Source organism: Catharus ustulatus, chromosome 8 (assembly GCF_009819885.2).
Source record: "Catharus ustulatus isolate bCatUst1 chromosome 8, bCatUst1.pri.v2, whole genome shotgun sequence".
Classification (NCBI taxonomy): Eukaryota; Metazoa; Chordata; class Aves; order Passeriformes; family Turdidae; genus Catharus; species Catharus ustulatus.
The window spans coordinates 29,377,378-29,400,243 of NC_046228.1; the positions used below are offsets into that span (position 1 = coordinate 29,377,378).

The following is a 22,866-nucleotide window of genomic DNA, read 5'->3' on the forward strand; positions in this document are numbered from 1 at the left end:
CTTCTGTGGCCACAACTAGTGACAATGCAGTGTGCAACTGAGAGGCATTAGTGATGAAAAGGATGTCAGAAAACCACCCAGGTGCCTCTGAGAGAAACAAAGCACTTAAGCACTTATAGTGAGCTGGACCTCATTGTCAAGTGAATTTCTCCAGTCTACAGATCTGATAAAATCACACCTGTAGAATCATAATTCATGACTATAATTCACAAGAAAAACTGAAAATCCATTTACATTTATTAGGAGATGGTTGTGCACAATTTCTCATCTTATTCAAAAAGTCTACAAATAGAGTTTAACACTTTTGATTGCAAGCAAATGTTTGTTCAACTTTCTTAGTTCTATAAGGCCAATTTAGCGCCTTTTTACACTTTCAAGGTTTAGTATACATTTGTCAGTTCTTTACTTTCTTCTGGTAACAGTCCCACCGGAACAGTAAGGAGAGTTCACTAAGACACTTTATAACAGCAGCTGAACTTGGGTTACACAAATTCAATTTTGGAATATACTTCAAATGTAAATTATTCTAGGCAATTTTACATTTTGAGATCTTAAAACACCATCAAAGGCTCGTTCCTTTGCACTCACATTTGTGCTACCACCACGAGACTGCCCTCCACAGAGCCTTATACCCAAGGATCTCAAAGCACTTCAAAAAGGAGGGCACCATTTCAAATTCTGGGATACTTGAACTGGAGTCCTAGTTAATATAGAATATTTTTTTCTTTGTCTTATGTTTACAAAAGGAAAAGCGACAAACTAAGCTGATCCTGTCTTGACCTTAGTCCCACCTCAGACTACCTGTCACTTTCTCCCATGCAATCCTATCATTGATTCAGGAGCTCTATTTAATTATAATGCTCAGAGCTGAGTTTCCTGTATGGAAAGCTGACCATCTGCTATGGTCAATTATTTTCAGATGGAAGCAGTGGTCAAATTTTAGGTCTGCCACAACTTTACAAATCGACTGGAGAGTCACTACCATAATTAATGTAATGTAATTCGATAATGCACTTGATCCCATATTGGTTTAAGAAGTGTAATAGACTACATATGCATTTCTCTAAATTCTCTCAGAGCTGAAATTACATAGCTACAGTGAAGAAATTCTAATTTTGCTTTAAGTAGAACATTTTACAACATTATTTTAACTTACTACTTTGATTTAGAGCACTATTTTCATAAAGATTTTGAGTTTGCAATTCTGACTGAATAGGTGAGCGGCAAACATGACAAAATATGTACAAGTATTAGTATCCTACCAGAATGCTGTACTTCCTTCTTAAAAATGTCCTTAATAAAGCATTAGGCATGTCAAACAAACTTTTGTAAACAAAAGATAAATTACTCATGTTCTGCTCTTTATAGCCAGATACATATTCTCATAAAATAAACATTCTCTTGTCATTTTCCATGGCCCACATATCCATATATATGAGGTAAACCATTTAAAATCATCAATAATATATAAACCCCAGTACTCAACAGGAACCTCAGGAAAAATATAACTGAATAGGATGTCAATATCAAGAAGTGACACTTTGTTCCACTGCAAAGTGAAACCAATTTATTTGTGCTAAATGAATGGAAAGAATGTATTCAGAATACATTTCTTTATACATTGTACCGGCTTAGGCTGCTAAATAAGCATTCATTAGTGCCATGTTGTGCTACTTTCTTGTACTGTTTCTACCAAGCAATACAAAGTTTTGGCCGTTATGCCAATATATTCCTCTATGCTCTTCTCATTTTCTAACAGACTGCTGAACATTTAAAATACCTGTTCAAACTTCGCTTCAGGGGAATCACAATGAATATATTTTAACAAGAAAGAAATTAGCATCAGTTGTTCTCTACAATCACATCGCCTTCTGCAGCAAAAAAATCCAAGAGCACACACTTGAATCAGCTCTCAGTAACCTGTGGGCAGGACCACACTTCCCAACAGTCACTGTGACAGCGCACACGGTATGGGCAGCTTACAGGTCAACAGAAATGTCAAGTGACATCATCAAATCTTAAGGTCCACAAATTGTACATTCCACAGACTCCAACAAGCCAGTTCCCTCAGTGTAAAGCTCTGACTGTACCATACGTTTGAGGTGCTTTTAAACAGGAGAAGTATGGATGTGTCCTCTGTGAATTAAGCTTATTTGCTATGTAACACCAGAGAGTTTGTGTCTTGGGCACTGATTAGGGTGTCTGACTCACTTTTGCACGAGAAGCTGATATTTTAAATGACTGAAACATAGTGATCTTCCATAAGCTTGGTAAACACTGTAATATTTCAGAATTTATATCATGTAGCCCATCATGCCTTTCATTTTCTGCAAATTGTAATGAAAAAATATAAAAAGGTATCCCTTTAATTTTACAAACCTAAAAGCAAGGAAAATGAAGCTTTGGAGCCAAGCAAAACGACATAATGCCGTATTACCAAACAGAGTAGCAAATGTTCCAGCCAGAGAATGGACATACATGTAGTTCAAGTAAACACTGATGGAAAACTTTGTTAAGTTAGTGTTGTAGACCCACAACACTGGCTGCATTTTATACAAACGTTTACAACACAATTAACAGTGAAGCCTATATAACCTCAGTGCAAATAAGTCAAATCCAAATATGCCAAGTAAGCCTTTGGCTTTTAGTAAACTGCTCCGTGTTATGAGTCCACTTCTGACATAGAGACTGCTGAGCACATGCACTAAGGCTGAGAGGAGGGATGCACTGAATGTTGAAAATTGGCTGCCTGCGATGCTGTGGGTTGGCCCGGAGGTTGCACAGGTGGTGGAGGTGGTGGCGGAGGTGGCTGCACTGGGGTCTGCGTGTTTGGAGAAGGAGGAGGAGTGGGACGTTTAAATTTGTCGGGGCTGTTACTTCTTCGTGGTGAAGGCCTCTGCAGAACAAATATTGAAATTATGTTTAACACACTCCTGAACAACGTTAGGTGCAAGTCCCCTAATTTTGGCAAAGGAAAAAGAAAATCACACAAAGAAGTCTGAACAATTATGTGGGAAGAAGAAATTTCAAAACATTGCAGGAGTCACAATACAACTTTTACATAAAATAAATGTTCCAGCAAAGGAAATGGGAAGTACTCTTGACATCAAAGAGAATATGCATTCCTTCCTGTCGGCTTGCAGGAAATGAATACAAGACATGTCCTGCAGATATGCTTACCCATGATGACCAGCAACCTACAAAGAAATGAGATGCTGCAGGCACCTCCCAGTTGTGCCTGCCTGACAGGTAGGTGCTGATGAACCGTTAACTTCATGCTGCTGGCACTCAGCTACCAGCATGTGGTACCTGAGTGTGGGTGGGAAAGTTCTGAGTACCAGAGTCTGCCCAGAATTTCTAGCTCTCTGAAAGACTTCTGGCCCACACACTGGAACAAAACCATATTTTTTTGGAGAACAAAAAAATATTACAACCCTTTGAGCTGCAAGAATGAAGCGGTTGTTATTGAGACCCCCTCAACAGAAACTACAGATTTACAACAACTGGTACATTTACAAAGAAAAATTTAAATCCCACTTTATCTTTACAAACTGAGGGGTGGGAGGGGAAGGATGATCTTCAATGTTAGCAATGCAAAAATATAAATTATACTCCATAACACTAACTTCTGCACTTTTGAAACAAAAAGGCTCATTACTTACCAATCTGGTTAACATTAATTAACAACCTCATGGCATGACAAACCACCTACCCATAATTACTAATCAACCATAGGTGGTCAGCTCTGGGGAAAAGCATGATTACAATTCTATACCAAATGTACTACCAGCAAAGTCAAATTTATTCTGTAATGGAGATCAGAAATGAAGAGTCAAGAATGAAACTGCTGTTTAGTCAAATCAAATATATTGTATCTATTTTTCTGCACAACTATGTACAATAGATTCAAGTCAAATGTGAAACATAAAGAGATTCTTGAAAACTGACTGATGCCTCTGAAACAATATCATTTGCTGCATTTGCACACATATAATATAAGGGGACCTGGTATCAGTATTGAGACAAAGCCATAAGCTGCTTGTCCATACCTTTCTCTGAACAATTAGTATTTTGTGCTCAAGACGATCTTTTTCAGTGACTCAACTAGCCTCTAGTTTCAGAAAAATTTCAAAGATTGAACAGAGCAAGTTCCTTGATAAATTCATTTATAAAATTAGTTTCCATGTTTTCCAGAAGTGTGAAGATCTTCCTGTGACTAACTCATGTTAGACACACAGCCATGGGCTGAGTCCCAACCAGAATTCTACTCTCCTGCTGAGCTCCAGCTTCCTTTCCGTCCTACCTACCATTGTAGAGTTCCTACCCACCCCATCTTAGCTCAGTGAAATTTTAACAATTACCTTTGCACACCCACCTAAACCAGAAGCAGCTATATTTTACCATGGTACTAAAAATTCTATTAAAATAAGTTTTTACATCTGAGAATGACAAGTATAAGCAAAAACCTTAACAAATATTTACATACTACCATACCTGTTGAGAAAAATCAAAATGGTCTTGATACAACAACCATAATGTATTTTGCCATATGGTTAATATTTAGGCTTCGTTTGCTCATTAAACTCCACAAATATTTAGAAGAAACACGATGAAGCAGAAATGCATCAAACATCGCAGGTAAAAAGGAAATAAATTCAGTTGAAAGATATGAGAAATTGCCCTAACAAATGTTTATATTAATTTTCTTCTTTGCCAATGACAATAGAAAATAAGAGTTAACTGCCTGTTACAGTGACATGATGGTAGCATTGTGTGTCATCCTGAAGAAAACCTGAGCTTGAAGCAACCTCAGATGACTCATCCGTCAGATGGTGGAGACTAGGAGAAAAATGAAAGCAACGTTTTTACTTCCTGGGGTAGACTTAGTAGCTTAGAACATCACTTTTCACACCCTGCCTGCTGATCCATAAGATGATACCTATTACTGTCCTTAAGACGATAATATATCCTATACTTTTGCAGAAAACAAGGTTCTCCAAAAAGAATCAGTTTCTGAGGGGTGAAGAGGAAAATCAGGGTTGAAGAAAGCAGCAATAGATGTCTTGGAGTAAGGAGACAAAAACAAACATTTACAAAAATGTTTTATAAAAAAGCTTGAGGACAACCAATTATAACTTCCAGAAACCAAACTATATTGGTAACAGATATTTACTATTTTAAATACTTACTGTAATACCATGGGATGGTCCCATATGTTGCACATGAAGGCCTGGGGAATTGTAGTAAGACATTCCAGCTCTAGTCAGTGAAGTTGGTGGTGTGAAACCAACTGTGTGACTTGCATATGACAGACCTAAAATTGTTAAAACAAGGTAACATCAACATTCTTGTTGGATATTAAAAACTAAAGTGTGAGGGGCTTTTTAGATATTTTGGTTCTGAATCAGTGATAGTCTAAAAACGGGTAAGTGCTGCAGATTAGACATCTAGAAAATATTAATTGTACTGAAGTGTGAGGCAAATTTATTTTCTTTCCCTGTAGCATACTACTATATGTTTCAAACATACATGATACAATGTTAAACATAACTTTTCACTTAAGACAAATGGTGTAAGACTCCCATATTAGCTTAGTTCTAGTCTGTTAAGTATTTCCATTCAGCATGCCATTTCCCCACGGAGGAAATGGCTCCCTGACTACATACAGTCTGAAGAAGCAGAGAGGTTGTGCCTGGAGAGGCCATCTAGGACTGGGTCACAATGAGGTTCCACAAAAAAATATGGATGTAGCTGGCTCCTCCAAGGCATACAAGATCTGCACCAGGGCTTCCTCCTGTTGTGCCTCAGAGTTTTAATGACCTTTGGGGCTGGGAAATTAAAATATGCTGGGAAATGTTACTGGCTGGACTAGGCTAGCAACTAACATTAAATCTTAAATAGATTACAACTTGTTTTATCTACATTATGGAAAGTCCAATATTCAAAACTGCAAATACCTAATTCTTTCATCCAAGTATTTACTTTCTGTAAAAACTCAATTATAAAAATGCAGAGTTCCTGTATAGCTCCATTTAACCAAGGAAAACAGAAACAGCAACTACCAAATTCTTCAAGTTTACACCTTACAGTGTTCTAAACAGTTTAAGTTTTTCAAAAGAGCACATTTTCCAAAACCTTTTGCTCCTTTCTGCTTTCTGACAAAAACATCATACGGAACAAGACAGGGCTTTTCTCAGCTGTTTACAATTAGACTCAAGCAACTGCTTTGGAGAATAATGACCTAAAACAGTTCTGAAGACCTATTAAACTTTTAGAATAACACACTGGATTTAACAGTTTTCACACTCCAACACTAAACCAATGCAGAACAATGTCCCTGCAGCAACACCCAGCATCATCCCTGTCTGCATGCACCTGTGTTTCTGTCTACAAGAGATGAGACAAGATCTCAAGAAGGTAACAGAACAAGCCTCAGATCACTAATGAAGTCACATAAACAGGCTCCCTTTGCTTCCTTCAATTCTGTTTGATTGTTACATCAGTGTATGTGCAAATTACAAGTTATTCCCATGGAATCCCTGCCACTACAGAGTAACAACAAAATTAATCTGCCTTTTGACTACACAATCTATCTGTAGAGCACATGCTATACTTGAGTGCTTTTTTAAAAGCACGAGGATAGAAACAAGTCAATGTTCAGAGAGGTGACAAGGCAGCCAGTCAGAGGTGAGAGCCTAGAAATAATAGACAAAACAGAGCCACATTTGTAACACAGCAATTTTGAACTGCTTTGGAATAATCCAGCTCCATAAACTTGACAAATGCATTTCTACATGGCAGCCAAAGAAGCAAAACCAGAGCAGTGCACATACATACAGGATAGTTCATCTCTGCAGCCCCAAACATCTGTCTAGCCTAGTGGCAAAGTACAGAACAGTTTATCTATACTGAAGACTAACTGGTAATTAGAACAACTAATCCCCAGCTCCCTAGGACTAGCAGTAATAACACTGTCTTCAAAGTTCTGGAAGATTTCTAGCACAGATAATTGTGCTAGAAATCTCAGCAGTATCTCATCTTCAAAGAGTCTTCAAAAGTAGCATCCCAAGCCATGCAGGCACAAAAGACTCTGGGATTCAGAAGCCAGAATCCAATCTATTAAACCAGCTATCCACATGAAATTATAGTATTTCTAACTGGTTACAAATTCTGCTTCCACATATTCAAGGCACATCATTTCCTGAATGAAATATGCCAAGTCATGCAAATAATTGATGCAACCTACAGCTGTTTTATTATTCTTTGCTGATACTTTTGACATCATCTTACTGCACTGTTTAAGATACAAAATACTCTCCAAAACTGTTTGTTTTAATCCATTACTGCATTCATTTATCCCAGACAGCTCTACAAAATTCCCTACTGATCTCATTAGTTCTCTAATAAACTGCTGCTTCTATTTTTCTGAAGTCTGAAATGTCCCAACTGCTGGTACTAATTTATCAGATGAAAAGGAGATTAATGCAGCTTCTGCCTGTGCAGACAAGCTAGCTTGGAACATTTACCACACCAAAATTTCCAAACTCAAACTCTGTTAGAAACAATCATTTCAGCTGTGTTTGAGAGTGTGTTTCAGCATCCCTTGTCTGTGGGATAAAATTCTCACTCTTGTATCAACTACTGTTGGGAATCAAGTCCACAGGGAACAAGGAATACACTTCAGTCTCAATGTAGGAAAAAACTGAACAGAGTTCTCCTGCACTAACACATAAGCACCTAAACAGGGTGCATTGCTAAGTAACATAAGATGCAAACCTGTAAGTTAGCAGGTAATCTGTCCCACACAGAGCTGTAGTTATAATCCCTGTGTGACTGCAGAAGCAACCTGCAGCTGGATACTGAACTGTTATAAAGGCTGCACGCAGAGAACAATGAATGCCCAGTCGTTATTCCAGAGCAGCTGCTGGCACAACTACACTTCTGTACACCCAGTTATAGAAAAGGGATAAGAAAATGTGTATCATTTTCTTGGTAGTACACCTTGCAAAACATTGGAATTTGGCTCATTTCATAAATGCAAAAACCTGAAAACTCATAGTCACACTGCTCATCTCTAACACCATAACACAGTTTATGGCCAATAGCTGATTTTCACACATGCAACATCTGGATGAAAACTATTTATAGACCTTTAAGAAACCACAGTCAACCTTGAAAATTAAAGGATCTAAAGACATTTTACATGTTCTAGCAGACCTGTGTAATAAAATGTCTCATTCCCACCTTGTGTCAACACAGAGCACATCTCATCTACCTGGCAGGTTCTAGAGGTGAACGTGGGAAAGCGAGGCACGCACAATTAACTTCTTCATGTACAAGGTGTTTGTGAGCACCATGTAACACCCACTGCCAACAACTTGTAATGAATGTCCAAGTGCAATTTTAAGGGATTTTAAATTTCAGTCAATAAATGTGTTACTAACACTAATGCATTTCATTTACTTGAAATATATTCAGTTAACTAGAAATCAGAAAATGTTTGTTTGCCTTTGTTATACAAAGCATGTGAGACAGGAATTATTAAATTCATAGTTATTGTTTAGTAATAGAAAATAGCAGAATACAAAAGCCATTTCTCTACTGAAGAGAAATGAAAATTGACTTTTTTTTCCAATATGTTCAAGATTAAACTTCTCTAAGAAGTTTTGATTCAGAGTACAATATCAGTCTCATTACTATTTCTTCATCAGACTCTAGAAATCCATTTGAATTGTGGTCTGTTGTGCAACTTGTGTGGGAAGGGAAGGGGGGAAAAAAAGACAGCAAGAGAGAAAAAAGAGCGAAAAAGAAATAAAGTTCAAGTGATAGCTACTTAACTGATCTTCAATATCTGTCCACAGATCTGAAATACAGAATATCTGGTCACCATCCAAGAACATGCTGCACTAGAAGACACCTAAGGCAAAACTATTCTTGCATTTATGATGCAGGATTTTTTCCTCCAAACTAGCTTTGAAAGGCTGCTGACCTAAATATATTAATAGGGCACGTTACTATGTGATGCATACAATAATTTTAGAAACTGGGTTAAATATTTACCAGGTGATATAGGTCTGCTAGAACTTGGTGAGGGTGTATAAGGGATAGGACTGGACACAGTGCGAGGTCTTAATCCTTGTGCAGACATCTCATTAAAATATCTAACAAAAAAAGGCAAAGAATAATTAGATCAACCTTTTAAAATGTGCCATGTTTTAAATGTTTCACTGTGATTTTTTTCAATTCCCATAAGAATCACATTAGGAAGTCATGACAGGAACTCTTGTCATTGCTGACACTGGCTTAATTTTCCATGGAAACAGCCGGACTTATCTTAAGCATTTGCAGTTAAAACATACAAGTTGCATATGATTAAATAGTATATATTAAGGTCAGAGATGCAAACCATGTCATCCAATCTGACCCATTCTACATTCTTGCACTTCACACATGACTTCTACATTGAACTCAAAAGCTTGGTTGGCTGGAGTGTATCTTCCAGAAAGGCATTCAGCACTAATCTGAAATCATGAAAAAGGGTGAAGAAATCATTAAAGTACTAATAATTTGTTCCAACAGCTGATCATTAAGAACATGTCTTGTGTCCTACTTGAATGCCTCTGGTCTCAACATTTACTCATCCTGTCTTCTGCCACTGGAAAAGAGAGACACTTTCAACCCAGGACCATCTTACTAAAGGTACTTCAGATTGTGTTGCAAGACACTTCCCACACTTCACTATGATAAACTGAACAGATCAGAACCTGAGGCAAGGCATTTTTCCCCACCTGTAATAATTTTTGTGATATTTATTTGCCCTTCATTCACTGACTACAGTGATGCTTCTTCAGAGATATCAAGTGCTATATAAAAGGATAAAAATAATACCAATCACTCCTACCTGCCACTTGCTGGTTTTATCTCAAGAGATTTTACGGGCTTTTTTTCCCACAGCACTAGGCTGGCAGTCTGAGGGTGGGTTGCTTAGGCACTCTCCACTTAGATTTTTCAGTGACTATCTGGATTTAGATGGCCCCCCTGTTCACCTTCTCCATGTGGTTACAAATCAGTGCACATGGGTTTACGTTATTAGATTCAGCTGTGTTTCTTAACGGACACAGCACAGCAGCAGGCCAAATTTGACAGCTAACAGCCCTTTGACTCTTACTTGTCTCCTCCTCTGTCACTGTCTTCTCAGGAATTCTTAGTAGTTGCATTTATTTCCCCATGATGATAAAAAAAAAATCAGCAACATGGAACAGCATTAAAATTATTTCTATTTGATGGAACTCACGACTACTTTGAAGTCCGTCCATACAATATTTGAAACATATTTTGATACTGCATCTTCCTGTTTTTTAACCAGGATATTCAGAGTTAACAGTCCACATGCCCTAGCACAGGCAGTACAGCAGGTAGTATAGTGATACCAAAGTTGGTTTGAATTTGGGTAGACCAGGTAATAAAGTTACCTTTATAACCTTGATATACCTTTATAGGTAATATATATGTATAACCTTTATAGGTAATAAAGGTAGCTTTAACAGAGAACAACAGAAAACTAATGAACTAACAAATTTGGGTTTGATTAAATATACAAGGTTTTAAAAGATCTACCAGTGACAAGATTAATGGAACTGAACTAAGCTACCTCTGCAACACACAGTAAGTTCCAATGCAGACCAGTGTGTGTGTTCCAGCAAGACAGCATCTCTGATTTAATCCACTTCTATTCTACACAAACAGTTTCCTCTAAGTCATCCCACTACTTGGCTTAGGTGATGTGGAACAGCAGCACCCCATTAGCATGTGTCCTGGTTTCAGGCATAACCCTGCTACTCCACAGAACAGGATGGAGGATTAAGACAAAGGTATTGCTGTTGTGGATAAAGAGGTTTTGGGAGAGCTGTGTCTTTTACATTCAGGAAAGCATATTCACCTACCCTCAGCTACAAGCAATAATTATCATCAGCTAACAGAATGCAACAAAGAAATAGATAGCTGATCCATCACCACTATCATTTTTAGGAGGATGTAGGCTGACAAAAATCGACATTTTAAAATCATTATTGCACAGAGTTCCACAAGTATTTTGTCTTCTAAGGCTAATTACAAGTGCCTGCTTTATTCTTCACTTTGCTTTCTATTACTTACACTGCAAATACTTGATTTGGAATTACTGTCAGGCCTTTATAGTACCAAAAAAATCAAACTTAACAATTTCTTAGAAGTACAGAATAGTTAATCAAATTTTCCTGCGTTTTCCTGGTTACCACTACTTACAAGTGGGTGATAAAAAATTATTAGGGTACTCTACAATTTTGGATTAATACTGGTAATTCTCATAGATTTAGATTTTGACTGTACTTCCACTGCACTATAAATAGGGGAAGAAAAGGTAAGCCTAGTAAGAAAAAATTTCAACCACAGAATCTCCGATTTCTAACAATTTAATTTATACAGCATTTGCTACATCTTAACACCAGATGCTAATGCAATATAAGTCAAGTTGCCTTGGTGTTTCATTAGAATGAACACACTACCTTGAACTTTTAGGGTACTCCTTACCACAAAATATATGGTACTTTGTTTCTGGTAAATTACATCTTATAACAGACATATTAACAACCCAAGAGAAAATAGAAATCTCTCAGTATCAGAAAAAATATACAGCACAGAGTAACTTTTTAATTTATTCTAAAGGACCACCATAAATCCAAAATAATATAGAACAATACAACCAAATAATGAGTATTTGATAAGAAATAAGAATGTTTTATTCAAAATGTACTTAAAATCCTCTTCCAAGATGTAACACTGTCATATTTCTATGACATGAGAAAACACTAAAAGGCACGATATAAACCATGAAAAATTCAAGACTATCTGTAAGGTCAGGGTAAGCAAAGCAGCTTGCAACAGAGAAAAAAAATCAAGGATATTATGGTTTGGACATCAACAACAACCTAACAGTTCTGGAAGTAGTTCCTCTCTCAAAGATTTTAGACAGTATCCCTTTGTATTTGGTTGAACATATTTTACTTTCTGCAAATGACAAATCAGGCCCAAGTAAAAATGATGTCCCTACCTCACAGAATTCCTTGCAGTTACCAAGTCAGGGGCTAAACAAAGGTGGTGTGATCAAATTAGCTTGATTCTCAACTCCACAGCTGCATTTATTTCAATATATATTATCAAACTCCTAAACAATCTTCAGATATAAATATTTTCTTCCTCACTGTTAAAACTAATGCAGTTTCTGTACAACAATAATACAATTCCTGAAATGCTGAAATTTGATATGCATATTAAACCCACATACAAGTTACTTCTAAAATTATTCTATAATATTCAAAAAGTAGTATAAATACTGAAAAATAAGTGCAACACATCTGGATGGCCAAAAAAATACAAACCTTTCATCATCCATTTCTAAGCTGGATTCACTTTCAGACAGTTGTCTGCAGAGAGCTTCCCTGCGTTCCATTTCCCTCTGCAATTTTCTTTGAAGTCTCAAGTTTTCTTCTCTCATATGTCGCTCCTCTTCTAAGTATTGTGCCATCTTCTCTGAATCTGAAATTCATCATTTTGTTAAGTTGATTAAAATTCAATTTCTCAGGCAGCCAAGTATATTGTGCCTAATTTTGCTCCAATACTTCAATACGAAGGTGTAGAAAACGCTCAGGATTTTCACCTTGGTCATTAGTTCAAAGCCTAATTCAGAACAGTAGCTACTAAAATAAACTATTGCTTGAAAATAAGTTTGAAAATAAAATGTAAGAAAAACAAACAAAAACAATCACCCTAAACCAAAAGTACTTATTAAAAAAAAATTGAAAAGAAAGCAAAATTTTATTAAGAAAACATTACTAAAACCATTAAGAAAAAATACTGATTCCTGCTCCATAAAAATAATGCTATTCCACATTTACAAAGATTTTCCTGCAACACACTGAAGAAATTACTTTAAAGGTATATTTTCATTTTGAAGGACAAAGCACACACAAGTTCTGAAACTCCAAATTCAAACTTGTATTAAAATTGCTACCTTATATATATTCTACAACACTCTTTCAGTTACACATCTTATCATAGAAAGTGTCAAACAGAACATGCATCAATATTAAAATACTAATATTAAAACTGTATTCAATTTTAATGTTAGAAGCCAACAAGAGGCTTATTCTTTACATTTAAGGGCAATTTGAGTCATCAGTTCTAAACAAGTTCAGCAAACATCACTCAAATGGTCGGGTATCACAGATTATTTAAAATTATAAAGTCAAATTATGAAAAGCCAAATTATGAAGCTTTGTCACAGATTACTCAAAATGGAATATATGATGAAGACTTATGAGACACATAATGTATTTTTTGAGATTTTGTAATGTTTGAGCAAACTTACAGTTAAAATCCCTGATATTAAGAAAATACAAAACAATTCATCATGCTTTGTCATCACTCTTTTATGCAGCATCCTTCAAGGTAAAGAATATTCCTGCTCCCAAGCTATTAACAACATGTGATTTATCTCTCTTCTGCAGAAATATCACTTTTAAATATAACAGTGTAGCATCTTGTACACTATTATCATACCAAATCATTTTCTAGAAGTGTTTCAGTACTAAAAAATGTTATAACAAGTATAAGAATTTCAAAGGCAGGTTTCATTAAGTACTTAAGAAGAATACTAGAGGTTCTGTAATGACCATGTATCACAAACACGAATCTGAAAACTGTATTTCCGTTTCATCTTCTGCTTGCAGACTGGCACATCCACCATTCCTACCAGCTCTGCTATTTGTACTGTTTAACCTGTTCACAAAAGGAGAGAGTCCTTTTAAACCTAGTTCTTATTTTCAATGTGAATTTGACATTAATGCTTTCAATTTTTTACTCTAAATCTCAGTAGTTCAAAAAGAAACCACTTAAAAATAGAGGATACCTGAAGTGAAATTAATTAGGCTGGATTTGCACAGAGTACTTTTAATCTAAGGCCTTGCTTTTGTTCTGAACTTTAGTAAGTGAAGGCTGCAGTGCAGAATTTGCAAGTACAAAGATTAGTTGTCCTTATCTTCTTTTAACAGCCACAAATGATTAATGCCACAAACTTGTGCAAAGGTCTCTGCAAAAGAGCACTCTTGATCCATCATCTCTGTCTTGAAAGAAGGCTGCTGCCTCTAGCAAGTTCCTTCTCTAAATGGATGTTGAAACATTCCAGTTAGCCTGGCTGGCCAAGGGGCCAGGGAGATGATACTGACTGTTCTGCATTTGCCCAGTTTTTCTGGCCATGTGGTGAGGTATCTACTCACTTACCAACTGCAGTGTGACCCTACTGACTCAGAACCAGGGAGAACTGCTGACTCTCAGAGAGGAATTTTAAATTCAGCAGGAGGGAATGAAGGACTGGCACTGTAAGGTCCAAGGGAAGGTGCCAGTAGCCTCCTGGCAGCTGAGCCATGTGCTCAGTGCACAGCTCCTTCCTGGGAAGGCAAGGCAAAATACAGCTCCCACTGCTGGGCAAGAGGCCCCAGCCCTGCACAACAGGAATGTGATGACTTCTACACAGCTCTTTAAGCTTCAAAGCCATCTTACATAGGAAAGGACACAGTCAATTAATGTTGCTATACTGGGCAACAGCTGCCTCAGAGTGCCACAATCATTAACAAGGGAAATTCTTATACACAGCTCACCTTTATTTCGCTAGCTGTTAATTGAGTAATTCTTAATTTGCAACACAACTCCTACAAAGTAGGCCATAAATATGTTTTGAAAAATTTCTATGTTGAAATACTGCTAAATTTCTGGAAAAAAAAAAGATAGATACATCTTTTTTGTGGCACAAAGTAGTCAAGGATTATTTTTTGATTCTTTCAGACATCCTTTTAGTAAAGCCAAAGAAAACCTTAAACTACAGTATAAAATACATTTTAACAGGAAATAACACTGCAATTATGAAGATGTTGTAACCAAAACCTGCCCCATTTTTTCTCATTTCTACCTTAAATTCAAACTCAAGAAAGTACATATAAAAATCTTACAACACAAAAACTTCAGAAGATTTGTAACAAATTTACTTATTTACTCACGCTGTAACTGTGCAGCTCTCAGTTGTTTCTTTAACCTCTCCACTTCATTCTTCAAAAACCTGATATGTCTCATCATATTTTCTGGAGAGTCTATCTCCATTGATATGTCTCTAGGTGATGGTGGCGCTGACACTGGCTGGTCTAATTTCTCCTGCAAAATTCTGTATGAAAAATAGTGCAAACTTTACCTTCCATTCTCATGGAAACCTCTGTATTGCCCAGAAAGCCGTTGCAAGGATTCTGACAGGTATGTAGGGCTTATTTTAACTACTGTTTCAGGGTAGACAAATTGGGGAGGAGTAATAATGTTTAGTTTTTAACTCCCAAAAAAAAAAAAAAAAAGAAAAAAAAAAGTAAAATTTGTTGTCCTAGTAAAGAAGAATTTTCTAACATATTCAGACCTTGACATTCCAAAATATTACAACATATAGTTCAGGAAAAACAAATTTTAGACTATAGTTACCTCAGTTTTGTCCTCAAATGCTACTTACTACACAATGTTTTTGCTAAGAAAATTCATTAAATGCCTTATAAATTTTTACATTTATGTTCTTGGAGGAAGGACACACAGTGAAGTTTAATGATGAGTAAAGTATGTCTGTCTTGAAACACAGGCTTTTCTGCATTTCACTGCTATCAAAAGAATAGTCACATTTTCACAGGAATTTTCTAAAGGACAGTAAAATAGACTACCCTTTTCTTTTTAAATTTCCAGACAAAAAGGTATTAAGGTGTTTCATATAATCAAGGTTTCAAACACTTCAAAGAACTGATGGTAAACTCAAGAGTAATGAACTTCTGCTATGAAATAAGCACATGGTTCTAAATTATGATTTTTGGAGGTAACATAGAAGTATTTTCCACCCTGAAAGCATGAAACTTTAGAAGGAATATGTTGAGAGGCCAGATCCAACTCTGCCCTGAAGAGCAGGGACTGCACCATGCAAACACAACTTTTGAAGGTGCAGTATTCATGTGTACCATACAAGGCACTAAAGCAGGTCTGACTCCAGCACAGCTCCTCACAGAGAGAGGTCCAGGCTGAGATAAATCAAACCAGAAACGGTTTGCCTTAAAGAAGGCTTTAAAACCAAGATACACAAAAGTCCTACCAAAGGCTCATCCTGCTATGGATTTACCACTGCTGAATACCACATGTAGCTCTTCAGAGCACCTTCCACAAAGCAGGGCTCTGTAAAATAAAACTACAACACCTGCAGTTCACTCAGGCTCAGGTGTTTTCTGATGCCCCAGCCAAGATTAAGAGTCACATTAATGTATCAATAAACGCATAAAAAATAAGGTATTAATAATCATTAGTCATTATTCTCTCCTACTTCCTTCCCAAACAAAATTCTTGTTATTATAACATTTAAGAGATGGTTGTTTTCATGCGTATTTTTAATTTTAGCTTTTCCAATAATAAAAGGAGCCACTGTCTTAACTTCTACTAAAGAAGCATTGGAAAGTCTCAATGACATGCGTGCACAGCAATGAGAAAAAGCTGAAGTTTTCTTTAAGCAGGCAGGGAAAAAAAACCAAGAGCTTCTCATATAACAAACAGAGTAAAATACAATAAATTTAAAGCTGACCACAAACCAGAAACTTTAAAAAGAGCAGCTGAAAAATTCATTAAATTCCTTCAAGCTTTCCCAGGTAATTTCTTGTACTGGTTAGTTTTATGTACTTTAAGCAATCACTGATATGGCATTATGCAAACAAGGAACTTTACATCTCCTTCCTCTTCCAGGTTTTCACAGATTAGACAACTCTTGTGGAACAGAAATGAACGTATTTAATCCAGAACATGATGTATTAAGAACCTCTCCCCATAGTAACAAGTGCACTGTAACAAGACAAACCGTTTTTCTGCTTCAAGCTTATCCATCCTCTTCCAGAGACGATTCACTAGTGCTTCTTGTTCCTGTTCCAAAGTATTTTCAAGGTCAATCTTCTCACGTCTTAGCTGGAGAGGAAAGACAATTAATGAAAATGAAGGTCATGCATTTTTTGCAAAGAACTGTCATTAGGAAAGCTCCAACAACTCCATTTTATACAGTGCTTTAGGAGCAAGGAGAAGGGCAAGAAGAGACACAATTCCGGTACAATGCACTGGAAAAATCAAGAGATTCAGTAGTTGTACAGTTGTTACCTCCTTAACACAAGCTCTTCTCAGAGAACTTGGCTCTGGCTAATAAGCAGGAGCATGAACCCTGGACACACAGGCACTGATGACATTACAAACCTATTTAAAGACATTATGAAATTAAAACTGAATTTACTGTTCACTACAGCAATGTTTATTCTTTTGAAAAGTTTTAGATGTTTTTAGTGGAAGAATCGCAGTTAAGTACTCCAGAAATGGAAGAAAAGCCATTTTTGCCTTGTGAACTGCCTTAAGTGTTACTGTATCAATCTTTACTCGAAAATCAAATGTAATTCTATCTTAGCAAAGGCTTTATAAAATTTAAAACTTAACTTGAATTAATCACGTTCCCTTACTTTATGAACAACCATTCTTGATTCTACTACAAGTTAACAAAAGATATAATGCAGAACCTTCTACTCTAACACTAATAAAAGAAGATATAATGTAGACCCACACATGAAGAAACCTATTATTAGTGTTCAATAGCAGAAATACAATGCAAGTATTATTAAGACAGGAGAATATTAAAAGGCACAGTTGATGTTACACTGTAGCAATACAGCCGAATGCAAAAAGTTGTCAGTAATGAAATGTTTGGGAACAGATCAACACCTTTGCAGGTGGAAAATAACATGGAAGCATTTTTCCAAGCCAAGCCTTAGTTAACACCAATCTTCTGCCAGGCAAATAATCTCACATTAGAAAATGGAAAGACTGAGAACAGAATTAAGCGATTTCCATTTATTACATCACTGGCAGACAGGCTATGGAGTAACAAAATCTGTAAATGATTAGTGTTGACCACTAAATTAATGCTGAGAAACCCAAACAAAATATAAACTTACACACTTTAGGTAGCAGTGCAAGTTTATTGAACGTACAACTTTCTCCTTTAAAGGGTAGAGAAATTAGTTACTGTGAGCAGAAGCAGACAATGAGTAATAGGGAACATACTTAGAAAGAGAAACACTGTCTAGCAAATCTTTCCATGTTTGAGTTTCCAGATGTACATTAACAGCTCAGGGAACCTACACCTCAGTAAAAGAAAAGTCAGAAGCAACATGCTTCAGCCTCCCCATGAGGATGAGAATTTGGATTTGGATCCTGACCAACTCTGCTCCCCACAGGGCTGGAGATGGAGTGGTAGGAAAGCAAAGGTCTCAGCCTCAGGAGCGCAGGGCACTCTGTCTCAGGGCTCCTCAGCCAGTCTGGCCAATGCTTGGGACCAGAAACGCCCAGAGGGAAGAAACTTTGGAAGATGTCCTGGGAAACTGCACACTGTGCTTCTACATTAGCAAAACCCAGATCTCCACTACATTGCACATCTGTCTATCTAATCACATGACGAAAAAAGTCTGAATGCAGGTATGACCTCTGCAGCAATGGTTTTTGTATCATTTCAATGCAGCATGGCTTAGACTCACCTACTTTTAGTCGTTTTACACCTATGTTTTGATCTAGCAACAAACCAACCCACAAGAACACAGAGGTGAAAAGAAATTCATATAATTTAAGAGCACTTTGGAATCTAAAGACAGAGTAAATTATTTATAAGCCTGGATTTGAAAAATCTAAGATTACATTTAGTATTACAGCAACTATCACCAAGGTAGTGGAGTCCATTAATAATAAATCTGCTTCTAAGTAAGCGTGCAGAATGGTAAACTCAAACCATCAGCAATGACACACAAATAAGCCTTGCATTGTGCCCTGAAGCTGCTCTGACAAAATACCAAAGAATCCAGGTGAAACATATCTAGAACTCCTCATTTCCAGCAATACGAAAACACACTGGAAACAAATATCTTCCTTTCCTGGTCATGAGTGCTGTGCCAGTTTCTTCCAGTGTCAAGATTTTACAGCTTGGAGGAAGAATACCTTGAACGGCACCTACAGCAGAAGAAACTGCAGCATCCTGTTCAGAGTTGTAAATTCAAAGAATTAGTGTATTTGGCTTGGCACTCGACAGTTTCAGATGTACTTTGAAATGGAGTCCAGTCAATGAATTTTTTAGAAATGTGTTAGTATTCTGAAATAAAATAAACAGATGGGATTTTGCTCAGGACTAAGCCAGAAGCTCTGTCAATACTAGTGTCACTCAATAGGGGTTCAGAGCCACATTCCAACCAAACATCACCTAATTGTGACCATTAAAACAAGAAAGCAAGGAAGCATTGCTTGCTTTTCAGACCTCAGCCTTCCCTTCAGAGTAAAATTCCTTTTAACATTCCTCACCATCCACTTGGGTTTCTTCTTCCTCTCTCTCACACATGCACTTATTTTACTTCAAAATGCAGCTAAAATATTCATTTTATGTGTATTGCTGTATTATTGCTTTGTCAACTGTCTTGCCAACTTATTAACAAGCAGAACTGTTCCCTCCTGAAATGGATGTCTTCCAAATCAAAGTTGAATATGCTCATCTCTGCCTATGCTCACCTTCCTAAAATTTTACTTCTCTCCTTCTCATCTTCACCTTGCCCTTTGTAACTTTAATTCTCTGCTGCTTTCCAAGAAAGTCTTTCGCCAAGATTTTACCATCACGTATTCTTCTCCTTTCAAAGCAGACATAGGAGATGTTTACTAGCAGTTTAGCTATTTCTCATCTCCTAACTGCATCAATTCTAGTTTCTCACTACACCGTATGAAATAGAAAAGCAATTAAAAATAGTAACAGCACACACACTTGGCCCCTGTAGGGCAATCCTGACAGCTATTTATTTCCTATCAAACCACTGAACTGTAACACAGAACACTATTGCTTGTTTTAACTGAGCCATTCAGTTAATGAAATAGTCACATGCTGTAAATTTCTTCACCATTTGCCTTCAGAGAAGAATGCTCTGCTGACTTCAAGCTGACTTAAAAAATTATTTCGGGTCACATTTGAACCCTAACATCCAATTTAATCCTTATTAAGGAATAATATTTTATGCAACCACAAATCAGCTACCTACTGATCACCTGTGGTATAAGCAGTTCAGATGAAAAAAAGTAAAGCAGAAAGAAAGAACACAAAACATAAATAATCCACGTTCTCTATTTTAAAAACAACATTTTAGTGAACATGCGCTGTAATTATCTGCTCACTGATTAGTGACAGATCTCAATGTAGCCCAGCTCAAAGCATTGCTGGAGTTCTCCTTCCAAGCCCTGTTTAACAGGTGTTCTGAAGGTTGTGCGGCAGATCACGTCAATCCCTCTTCCTTAATTCCCTCTGTGTGCAAAAAAGGCAACATGAGTTTCCCCACAACTTTGGATTGCTTCTTGCTAGGTACAGCACATGCCCCAAGGCTGCTGCTTCAGCTGGTTAATTAGCACAATCAGCACTTTTATTTGTGTGAGGAAAGAAAGCGTGCTGAAACTCTAAGCAACCCGACATTTACTCTACCTTACTGCGAGAGAAAACAAAGGCATACGGCGAACTACACGTAAATTCAGATGGAATTTCTAAGCAAGACTGACAGGTGAATTTAACCATCCTCACGAAGTTTTCAAAGCCAGATACTAAAAACCTTTGTGCATCGATGCATTTTGAACAGTGTATCATTGACATTCGCATGTAGCAAGAAGTTTCAAATTTTATGGTTTCACAAGTCTGTCCAGAACAAAAATAACAGCACGAAGATTTCAGCCTTGGCTCATGCTAACATTTCAAAGACAACAACAGTTTAGTATGTTAAGTTTACTTTGCATTTTGATTAAGTGGCAGCCACCACCACCTTGTGGCTAAGAGAGTTATTTCAACCCCATGCTAATTTCCATGCTGGGTAAGGATTTGTTGGCAACTACATATTCCTACCTTTTAATTTTTCAGTTTGTTCTGTATAGATCTCGCTATACAGATCATTACCATAAGAATCAAGAGAATTGATAATTTAGATAGCCATTAACTCATTTATCCATGTCAACAGAAGAAGAAGAATCATACAAAACTGGTAACAATTCAGATTACCAACAACAAAGAAGCATCACAGTAGAAGAAATCACGAAGATAACACACTATTACACCACCTGAATTATTGGATCTGCACATGCCAGAAAATCTGGAGTCCTTTAACAAGCCTACAGGTTTCATCAGTTTGCCTTTTAAGTCAAAAGTTCTCCTACTGACAACACAAGATGCCTTGATGAAGATGCCTAAAATCAGACCTAAGAGCACTCCCAATGTCTAAACATCCCGTTGAAACACAGCCAAACAAGTGGTGTTTTAACTCTGCAATCTTCATGACTGTCTAGGGAAAAAGGGAGCTGGATGTAGTCAAACTTCAAGGTTTCTGAAGAATACACACATCTGACAACTCTCAGTTCCAGGGCTGTGCTATCCAAGCTGCCACCAAAAGGTGACCTAGAGCACAACTAGACTACGAACATCTTTTACAACTTTGCTTAACACCATCAGAAATGACAGTCTTTTCTCACCAGCAGCATGAGTGGAAGCTGATGAACAGCAACAAGCAGTATTATTTACAAAAAAAGTTGCATTTGCAAAAGTCACTTGTAAAAGCATGTAATGCTGTCCAGCAGACATGAAAGCCCACTGAAAGGCTACTAATAGATATAGTGATCACAAAAAAAACTAATCCAAGTTTCTCACAATAAATTATGTTACTTTTCTATTTCTTTTCTATATTCTCAATACTGCCCAATTTCCTACACACTTAAAACATGAAAATCTACAACGAAAGGAGGACTTCTTTTTTTTTCCTCAGTCATATAATGATGCAAGGAAAGAGTTACCTGCTCCAGGGTGAGCTGCTTCGAAATTGTATCATTTTCCAGTTTTTTAATCTTCTTCATCAGTTTGTTCACTTGAAATTCTTGTTCCTGTTCTAAATGCTGCTCCAGTTCAGCTTTCTCATGTTGCAGCTAAAAATTTAGGACACATGTAATATTTTAAACAAACAAAAGCATGAACTTAGGCACTGTTTATACATTTATTTACACATTTATTCCTCCTGCATGTTAAATTCTATGCTGATGTTCCTTAAAAAACTTCAAAATGCACAACCGACCCAACCACCCTTCAAAAAAGGAGCATTTTAAACTGTGCTGCATATTTGCAAAGCAGAGAAAAAGTACATTTCCAACTACTGAATCAAGTCAGATCAAAATAGGTTATTTTATGTACTATATATAAAATGCATTACAGACATTGCCAAAATAGAAAAAATCTATCACAATGTTCACAAAAGCATTAATTTTAACTAAATGCATCTTGTCAAGAGCACCCAAAGCACAAAATGCAGGTCTTAGCACCTCCTTCTCCAGGCAGCTGAAAACCATAACTGAAGTCATACTAATGAAATTGCTGTGCAATGAGTTTACAAACAACAAAAAAAATTTATTTTCCGATGCTATCAAAATCATACTGTCTTGATAACATAAAAATACTTACTTCAAATCAATGTTATACATTTTCTTAATACCAAAGCAATTTTTTTTCATTTAACATGTCCAATGGAAAAGAAAAATTTAACTCTCCAGGCTCTCAAGCAGATGGAAACAAAAAACCCCCTCATTTTAACATTAAGTATGGCTTGGAGTAGAGCCCCTCTGAGACAGGGATCTAAGTCTTCCTGTGGATAGAACAGTGTGACTGGCACCATGGTACAAACATGTGAACCT

General features: G+C 36.8%; 1 protein-coding gene across 1 annotated transcript in view; it reads right to left on the reverse strand.

The window, feature by feature from the left end:
* Positions 1 to 219: 219 nt before the first annotated feature.
* Positions 220 to 22,866, reverse strand: part of CCDC6 (coiled-coil domain containing 6) — a 48,666-nt gene continuing 26,019 nt past the window's right edge. Inside the window, exons 3-9 of the mRNA XM_033065536.2 lie at positions 21,979 to 22,107; positions 16,952 to 17,055; positions 15,090 to 15,250; positions 12,417 to 12,573; positions 9,061 to 9,161; positions 5,190 to 5,314; positions 220 to 2,896 (exon numbers count right to left, since the gene is read on the reverse strand). Of these exons, the coding sequence (XP_032921427.1) occupies positions 2,705 to 2,896; positions 5,190 to 5,314; positions 9,061 to 9,161; positions 12,417 to 12,573; positions 15,090 to 15,250; positions 16,952 to 17,055; positions 21,979 to 22,107 (969 nt within the window). The 3' untranslated portion in view covers positions 220 to 2,704. The remainder of the gene's footprint in view (positions 2,897 to 5,189; positions 5,315 to 9,060; positions 9,162 to 12,416; positions 12,574 to 15,089; positions 15,251 to 16,951; positions 17,056 to 21,978; positions 22,108 to 22,866) is intronic.